We start from the raw sequence: 8903 nt of genomic DNA, 5'->3' as shown, positions 1-8903 counted from the left end.
ACGGTGTAAATACAGCCCTGGTGATGCTGACAGAAGTGAGGGTTTAGCTGATGGGAACCAACTGCCAGAATATATGTGGATCCGAGCTGAGCTGAGCGAGCGCCACTACTCCTCGCTGCCAGAATATATGTGGATCCGAGCTGAGCTGAGCGAGCGCCACTACTCCTCGCTGCCAGAATATATGTGGATCCGAGCTGAGCTGAGCGAGCGCCACTACTCCTCGCTGCCAGAATATATGTGGATCCGAGCTGAGCTGAGCGAGCGCCACTACTCCTCGCTGTCAGAATATATGTGGATCCGAGCTGAGCTGAGCGAGCGCCACTACTCCTCGCTGCCAGAATATATGTGGATCCGAGCTGAGCTGAGCGAGCGCCACTACTCCTCGCTGCCAGAATATATGTGGATCCGAGCTGAGCTGAGCGAGCGCCACTACTCCTCGCTGTCAGGATTTAAAGGGCCACTCCGGGGATTTTTTTTTAACCCCTTTCTGCTCCAGGGAGTAAGTTTACGTCCTGGGAGCTGGGTACTTCCTGCAACAGGGCGTAAACGTATGTCCTGGGGAAAGCGCGAGATCACATATTATCCCGCGCTGTCCCGCAGCAGAAGCCGGCTGTCAGTCACAGCCAGCCTCCCGCTGCAACAGTGGGGGGTGCATCAGAGATGCGCCCCCCGTTGTTAACCCCTTCCCTGCCGCGATCTATGTAGATCGCGGCAGGTAATGAGTTCACAGAGGGAGCGCGCTCCCTTTGTGTCTTCGGCCGGCTCCCGCGATGTTATCGCGAGAGCCCGGCCTGTCGCCATGGCAACAGAACGCCAGACACTGGCGTCCTGTGCTGCCAGTGCCTGAGATCGCTCTATAAGCGATAAGGCATGGCAGGGCAGTAGTTATTGTTCTTTGCATTGTTGAAGAGTTGATACACGTGCAGCACTATGTGGGCGCTGTATGGCGGTACTAATGAGGCGCTATCATGTTGGCTCTCCAATACACTACTCCAATGATATAATACAATGTATGACAGCTGCTGACAGACTCTGCTCTGCTGCTCCAATTTCCACGCTATAAGGAATACAAGTAGCATTAACCCTTCCAGCACCTGTAACCATATACAGTCTATCACACTCCGCCTTCCATCCTCCTTGTGATTGCAGCAGTCATGGCTATATGTTCAGCCGCCAGCAGGGGGAGCCTGCCCTCACCTGTTCACCACATACCAAACAGGCGCCCAAGAATAAGCACTACATGCAGGAAACTACAACTCCCGAAAGCCACCGCAACCCGGAAGTGCCTGCTGCCGCTCATTGGTTGTTGGTGTGTTGTGACAGCCGTGAACATGACTGGCTGAAAGTATAATGAAAAGTGTTTGGTACGGTGTTAGCCAGTAGAGCAAAATGTGATTGTTGTCAGCAAGAGAAACCACGTAATCTTGCAGATATGATAACTTTTAATGTCTGACAAAAATATATGATGTTAATGCGAGCTTTGGGACTTAGGGCTCCTACCCACTTGCGATATTTTCTTTCTTGCGCTGCGAGAGCACGAGAAAAATCTCGCATCGCAGCGCAAGAAAGAGGCCGGTATAGAACCGGCATATCGCAAGTGCTTTCAATGGGGCTAGCGACAGCAGCGCTAGCCCCATTGAAAGCATAGGGAGAATGCCGCGGACTTTTGCCACAGCTGCCACAGCTGTCACAGCTGTGGCAGAAGTCTGCGGCATTCTATTCTATTGCTTTCAATGGGATCGGCACTGCTGCCCATCCCATTGAAATCAATGGTTTCAGCAAGCCCTGCGGAATGATTATCGGGGAAGGGCTTGAAATATAAGCCCTTCCCCAATAATCATCAATAAGTGTGAACATTTTTTTTTTTTTAATTATACTCACCTCTCCTGCTGTCAGCCGCGTCCTCCTGCTGGCTCCCTGGCACTGCTATTGAGCTCTTTCAGCAGTCGGGGATTTAAAAATCCCCGCCTCCTGAAAGAGTTGTGCAAATTGTCTGAGGGCTCAGCCAATAGCAACTACTGCTTAGCTATTGGCTGAGCGCTCAGCCAATCACACATAGCTCTTAGCTATTCATTCATTCCCCGATAATTCCCCGATTCATTCCCCGATAATCATTCCACGGGGCTTGCCAAAGCAGTGCTTTCAATGGGATCGGCAGCTGTGCCGATCCCATTGAAAGCAATGGAATAGAATGCCGGGGACTTCTGCCACAGCTGTGACAGCTGTGGCTGAGGATTCCTTCATCCCCGCGGGGATGAAGGAAACTCCTGCCACAGCTGTCACAGCTGGGACGGAAGTCCCGGCATTCTCCATGTCTTTTCAATGGGGCTAGCGCTGCTGCCGCTGGCCGCATTGAAAAGACTGGCGATATGTCGGTGTGATGCCGATATCCCCGATGTCATGCCGATTTTTTTCTCGCACTGCGATGCGAGACTTTAACTTTAGAATCGCATCGCAGTGGAGAAAATATCGCCAGTGGGTGGGAGCCCTTACTCCGAGTTCTTCATTAAAGCATAATGCAATGGATTTGAAGAGGCATGCATATATATATATATATACACACACATACGTATGACAAGGCACCTGCAGGGATGTGGATAATTTGCACTTAAAAGAATAGTCACTGATAAAGGAGTGAAAGTTTTATGGTCCTTGAATTAGTGTTTTTTGGGGGGAAGGGGGTGGGGTTACCAGGCCAGCAGTGTTATCTGTGCTATAGACTTCTCATACTTCCCACTTACACATAAATCCTTGTGAATGATTTAACCCTCTATTAAAAGTGTCAAAAGTTATGAATTTATATTCCCAAATTTTTCTATGGCTTTGTGACTTTAACCATCCTTTCAGTATCATAACTTTCATATCTTCTATGCCATGTCCATGACTAGAGAAATGCTCTGCCACTGGTAATTCTGTCTTTCTCTGTTTAATCATGTGGCGATGAGATTTCATTTTGGCTTTCAGTCTTTGTCCTGTTTCTCCGACATAAAGACCCCCAACAGGACATTTACTGTACAGGATCAGGTGCACAACATCAGACATGGAACATGTGAATGTCCCCAGGATCTTATAGTCCTGCTGTATGTTGGGGATCTGTATCCTGTCTGCGGTCAGTATATGTGAGCAGGTCTTACAGTTCCTTACCTTACAGGGATAAGTTTCTTTTTGTGTTTCAGAGGGCAATGCACTCCTGATTATAAAGTTCCTCGAATTTGGAGGTTGCCTGTAACACAGAAGGGGAGGGTCTAAAAATATAGTTCTCAGACGGTCATCCTTGTGTAGGGTTAGGGTATGATGGAGTTTATTTGCGGTCTTCCTTAGTATATCTAGCTGTGGATTGTAGGTCACTACTAGAGGTACACGATTGTTTCCTTCCTTCTCTGTGTATCAGAGTACTTAATTCCTGGGTATCCTGGTGGCTCTGGTGATTTCTGGGTATCCTGGTGGCTCTGGTGATTTCTGGGTATCCTGGTGGCTCTGGTGATTTCTGGGTATCCTGGTGGCTCTGGTGATTTCTGGGTATCCTGGTGGCTCTGCTGATTTCTGGGTATCCTGGTGGCTCTGGTGATTTCTGGGTATCCTGGTGGCTCTGGTGATTTCTGGGTATCCTGGTGGCTCTGGTGATTCCTGGGTATCCTGGTGGCTCTGGTGATTTCTTGGTATCCTGGTGGCTCTGGTGATTTCTGGGTATCCCGGTGGCTCTGGTGATTTCTGTGTATCCCGGTGGCTCTGGTGATTTCTGGGTATCCTGGTGGCTCCTGTGATTTCTGGGTATCCCAGTGGCTCTGGGGATTTCTGGGTATCCTGGTGGCTCTGGTGATTTCTGGGTATCCTGGTGGCTCTGGTGATTCCTGGGTATCCTGGTGGCTCTGGTGATTTCTGGGTATCCCGGTGGCTCTGGTGATTCCTGGGTATCCTGGTGGCTCTGATGATTTGGTGATCAGTTGAAGTGGGATGGTATCCTGGTGGCTCTGGTGATTTCTGGGTATCCTGATGATTTGGGGATCAGTTGAGGTGGGATGGTATCCCTGATTTATAAATGTCCTTTTAAAATGGTATAAATGTTCCTCTCTGTTGGGTTGGAGCAGATTCGGTTGTATCTGATGGCCTGGTTGTAGACGATGGACTTTGATGTGTTTAGGGTGAGAACTGTCCCATCTGAGGTATGTAGGCCGATCAATCGGTTTCCGGTATAGGGATGTCTGTATTGAGTTGTTTGAATTTTTATGGTGGTGTCCAAAAAGTTGATTTCTGTATACAAGTAGCTTAATGTCAGGTTTATGGTGGGTGGAATGAATTGAATCTCTCATGGAATTTTATTAGTTCTTGTTTGGTGTTGGTCCAGATCATTATAATGTCATCGATGTAGCAGAAGTAGGCCAGTGGTTATAGTGTTGGGGGTATGGCACAGTGTTGGAAGTATGCTGCAGGGATGGCGACATGCTGCAGTGTTAGGGGTATGGCGCAGTTTAGGCTTTCTGCTGCAATTATGATAGAAGGACAAAATTATGTCAAGGTGCTGTAGTGAGGTGGATGGCACAGGATAGCAGGGTGCTGTAGTGAGGTGGGGTGATGGCACAGGATAGTGGGGTGCTGTAGTGAGGTGGATGGCACAGGGATGGTGGGGTGCTGTAGTGGGGGGGGGGAGAATGGCACAGGGATATCAGGATGCTGTAGTGAGGGGGGGTGGCACAGGGATAGCGGGGTGCTGTAATGAGGGGGAGGTGATGGCATAGGGATAGCGGGGTGCTGTAATGAGGGGGGATGGCATAGGGATGATGGGGTGCTGTAGTGAGGGACATGGCACAGGGATGGTGGGGTGCTGTTCTGGGGGGGGGATGGCACAGAGATGGCAGGGTGCTGTGGTGAGGGAGGGCTGGCACAGGGATAGTGGGGTGCTGTAGTGAGGGGGAGGTGATGGCACAAGGATAGCGGGGTGCTGTAGTGAGGGGGACGATGGCACTGGGATAGCATGTGTACGCAGCTCCCTGCAGCAATGTGGTCACAATCCGGAAAGTCAATGCAGACTCTTCCTACCATGGGGACACTAAGTGACTAGAAGTACGTGATACAATGCCAGTCACAGGGTGCTTTTTCTGGAGGCATAGTTATGTAGATAACTGCAGGTGATGGGATATCAAACGACCACATCTGTCACACTTTGGATATACCATAGAGGTTCAAGATGGGACTATCCCTTTAAGAATTCGACGCCAACTGCTGACACAAAGACAAAGCTTAAGAGAGATACAAATTCTTCCAATCAGAAAAAGTTTTCTCCCAGAATACAGTTTCTTTCTAGCATATTACATGACTGACGCCCATTCAACAGCAGAGACGGGGTTAATTTTACATCATCTATACATTGCATATTTTAGTCACTTCTTTCTCTGTATACTGTGTTATCTGGAGCTTAGAATTCCCGCGGAGTGCAGCCATGTCAGTAGTACCATCTGTCACCAGTAGGTGGCACCTGGAGCTTGTGATTCCCTTGGAAGATGAGTAGTGTCAGACGTTTGTGTCCCCTGTAGGTGGCTTCAAGAGACTGAACTTCTGCGCTACTGTTCTCTAAGTGACATTGTGTCTTCTGTAGGTGGCGCCAAAAGCTTGTTATTCCTTTTATAGGCAGCAGTTCATTGTGTGACCTGTAGATGGCGCCAAGAGCTTGCGATTCCCTTGGAAGACAGCAGTGTCAGCAGTTCATTGTGTACCTGTAGGTGGTGCCTGGAGCTGTATTTTTTTACATATACAGTGATCCCTCGCTATACTGCGGTTCAACGATTGCGGCTTCAGTGCATCGCGGGTTTTAGATAGAACATATATAATTCTGTTTTCGCTGAATTTTGCGGTACATACAGGAAATACAGTTCGGCACTAGCGCTTGCCAACGCGAGATTGTACACGGCACACTATTGGCTGATAGAAAGTGTTCTGTATCCTGGGCGCTGATTGGCTCACTGATCGTAGCATTGGTCTGTTCGTTCTCCTGCACTGTGCCCGTAGATGCCCATGAGAGAAACGTTTGTGCCAGTTTGCATTTATAGTACATCTTGTATTTCAAGCCCTGCGATGCCACCCAAACGTTCTGCGCCTTCTATGGCTTCTGGCAGTGAACCCAAGTGGCAGAGGAGAATGCTTACTATCAAAGAAAAGGTAGAACTTCTTGACACGTTAAAGGAAGGCAAATGTGATGCGTCTGTAGGCCACCATTATGGTATAAAGGAATCTACAGTTCACTACAGAAAGAAAGATGAGAAGAATATTAGGACTACGGCAAAAATGACTTTTAGCAAGACTGCAAAGAGGGTGGTCACTTCCCGCAATAAGGCCATTGTGAAGATGGAGTCTGCATTGGCTGTGTGGAGAAATGACTGCAGGAAGAAGAATATCTCGCTGGATACCAACATCATCCGGACGAAGGCCAAGACACCTTATGATAGGTCTGCAGAACGCACGGATGTTCACGATGAAGAAGACGAGGGCGATGACGCAGAAGCGGAGCCAATGAGTACTTCTCTCACCACACCAACCCCATTTAGCGCCAGCAAGGGTTGGTTTGACAAATTTCAGAGACGCTTTGGACTCAAGAGCGTTCCTCTGCATGGAGAAAATGCCTCTGCGAATAAAGCCGGAGCCGAGGAGTGCGTGAGCGACGTGTTCAAATCCATCATCGAGGAAGGGGGCTATAAGCCTGAACAAGTTTTTAACATGGATGAGATGGTCATATTTTGGAAACGGATTCCCGTCTCGCACTTTTGTTATGAAGGATGAAGCCAAAGCCCCTGGTCAGAAGGCCCAAAAAGATGGAGTCACTCTGATTATGTGTGGGAACGCTGCCGGCTTTCTAATAAAGATAGGGCTTATTTATGAGGCAAAAAACCCAAGGGTCCTAAAAAACAAAAACAAGAATGTGTTGCCTAACGAAACTCCTCACGTCTGATTGGTTCCACCAGTGCTTTATACTGGAGGTAAAGCTTTATCCGGGAGAGAAGAACCTGGAGTACAAAGTGCTTCTGATCATGGACAATGCTGGAGGCCATGCTGCCGATCTGTCATATAACGGCGTCCAGATAGAGTTCTTGCCACCGAACACCACATCGCTCATTCAGCCCATGGATCAAGGCGTTATTCGTGCCTTTAAAGGGCTCTACACACGAAACGCCCTGCAAAACCTGGTTGAAGCTATGGACTTTGATGGAAACTTCTCGCTAAAGGCGTACTGGCGTGACTACAATATTACATCGTGTCTCATAACTATTCAGAATCCCATAAACGAGATGAAGAGTGAAACTGTAAGTGCAAGATGGACAAAATTGTGGGCAGAAGTGGTCCACGATTACACAGAATTCTCTCCTGATGAAGTCCAACACTCTGCGGTAGCTAAGGCCGTGAAGGTGGCAAAACCTCTGGGAGGAGATGGCTTCAGTTATATGGCTCCTGATGACGTGAATGACCTGATTGAAGTCCACTCACAACCGTTGACAGACGACCTGATGGAGTTGATGAAGTCAGCAATATGGTGGTCAGATGGTCTTCCTTGTGTAGGGTATAATGGAGTTTATTTGCGGTTTTCCTTAGTACCTCTAGCTGTGGATTGTAGGTCACTACTAGAGGCACACGATTGTTTCTTTCCTTCTCCTTGTATCGGAGTAGTTCATTCATGGGTCTCCTGGTGGCTCTGGTGATTCCTGGGTATCCTGGTGGCTCTGGTGATTCTTGGGTATCCTGGTGGCTCTGGTGATTTCTGGGTCTCCTGGTGGCTCTGGTGATTCCTGGGTATCCTGGTGGCTCTGGTGATTCCTGGGTATCCTGGTGGCTCTGGTGATTCCTGGGTATCCTGGTGGCTCTGGTGATTCTTGGGTATCCTGGTGGCTCTGGTGATTTCTGTGTATCCTGGTGGCTCTGGTGATTCCTGGGTCTCCTGGTGGCTCTGGTGATTTCTGGGTCTCCTGGTGGCTCTGGTGATTCCTGGGTATCCTGGTGGCTCTGGTGATTTGGTCATCAGTTGAGGTGGGATGGTAGCCCTGATTTACAAATGTCCTTTTAAGATGGTATAGATGTTCCTCTCTGTCTGTTGTGTTTGGGGCAGATCCGGTTGTATCTGATGGCCTGGTTGTAGACGATGGACTTTGATGTGTTTAGGATGGTAACTGTCCCATCTGAGGTATGAGAGACGATCTATCGGTTTTCGGTATAGGGATGTCTGTATTGAGCTGTAGGAAATTTTTTATGGTGGTGTCCAAAAAGTTGATTTCAATATATGAGTAGCCTAATGTCAGATTTATGCTAGGGGGGAATGCATTGAATCTTTCATGAAATTTTATTAGTTCTTGTTCGGTGTTGGTCCAGATCATTATGATGTCATCAATGTAGCGGAAGTAGGCCAGTGGATATAGTGGCACAGTGTTGAAAGTATGCTGCAGTGATGGCGACATGCTACAGTGTTGGGGGTTCGGCACAGTTTAGGCTTTGTGCTGCTATTATGACAGAAGGACAAAATGATGTCAGGGTGCTGTATTGAGGGGGGAATGGCACAGGGATAGCGGGGGGCTGTAGTGAGGTGGATGGCACAGGGATAGCTGGGTGCTGTAGTGAGGTGGGGGTGATGGCACAGGATAACGGGGTGCTGTAGTGAGGTGGGGGTAATGGCACAGGATAGTAGGGTGCTGTAGTGAGGGGGGATGGCACAGGGATAGCGGGGTGCTGTAGTGAGGGGGATGGCACAGGGATGGTGGGATGCTGTAGTGGGGGGAGAAAGGCACAGGGATGGCACGGTGCTGTAGTGAGGGGGGGTGGCACAGGGATAGCGGGGTGCTGTAATGAGGGGGAGATGATGGCACAGGGATAGCGGGGTGCTGTATTGAGGGGGGATAGCACAGGGATAGTGGGGTGCTGTAGTGAGG

General features: G+C 49.0%; 1 protein-coding gene across 1 annotated transcript; it reads left to right on the top strand.

Moving 5' to 3' along the window:
- The first annotated feature begins 6069 nt into the window (after positions 1–6069).
- LOC136620104 (tigger transposable element-derived protein 1-like) lies at positions 6070–6771 on the top strand. Its single transcript, XM_066594828.1, has one exon. It carries the CDS (start codon positions 6070–6072, stop codon positions 6769–6771), a length of 702 nt encoding a protein of 233 aa, XP_066450925.1.
- Positions 6772–8903: the final 2132 nt, after the last annotated feature.

Source organism: Eleutherodactylus coqui, chromosome 3 (assembly GCF_035609145.1).
Source record: "Eleutherodactylus coqui strain aEleCoq1 chromosome 3, aEleCoq1.hap1, whole genome shotgun sequence".
NCBI classification, from domain to species: Eukaryota; Metazoa; Chordata; class Amphibia; order Anura; family Eleutherodactylidae; genus Eleutherodactylus; species Eleutherodactylus coqui.
Note: the sequence above shows the minus strand (reverse complement) of the source record. Positions and strands in the feature narration are given on the sequence as shown.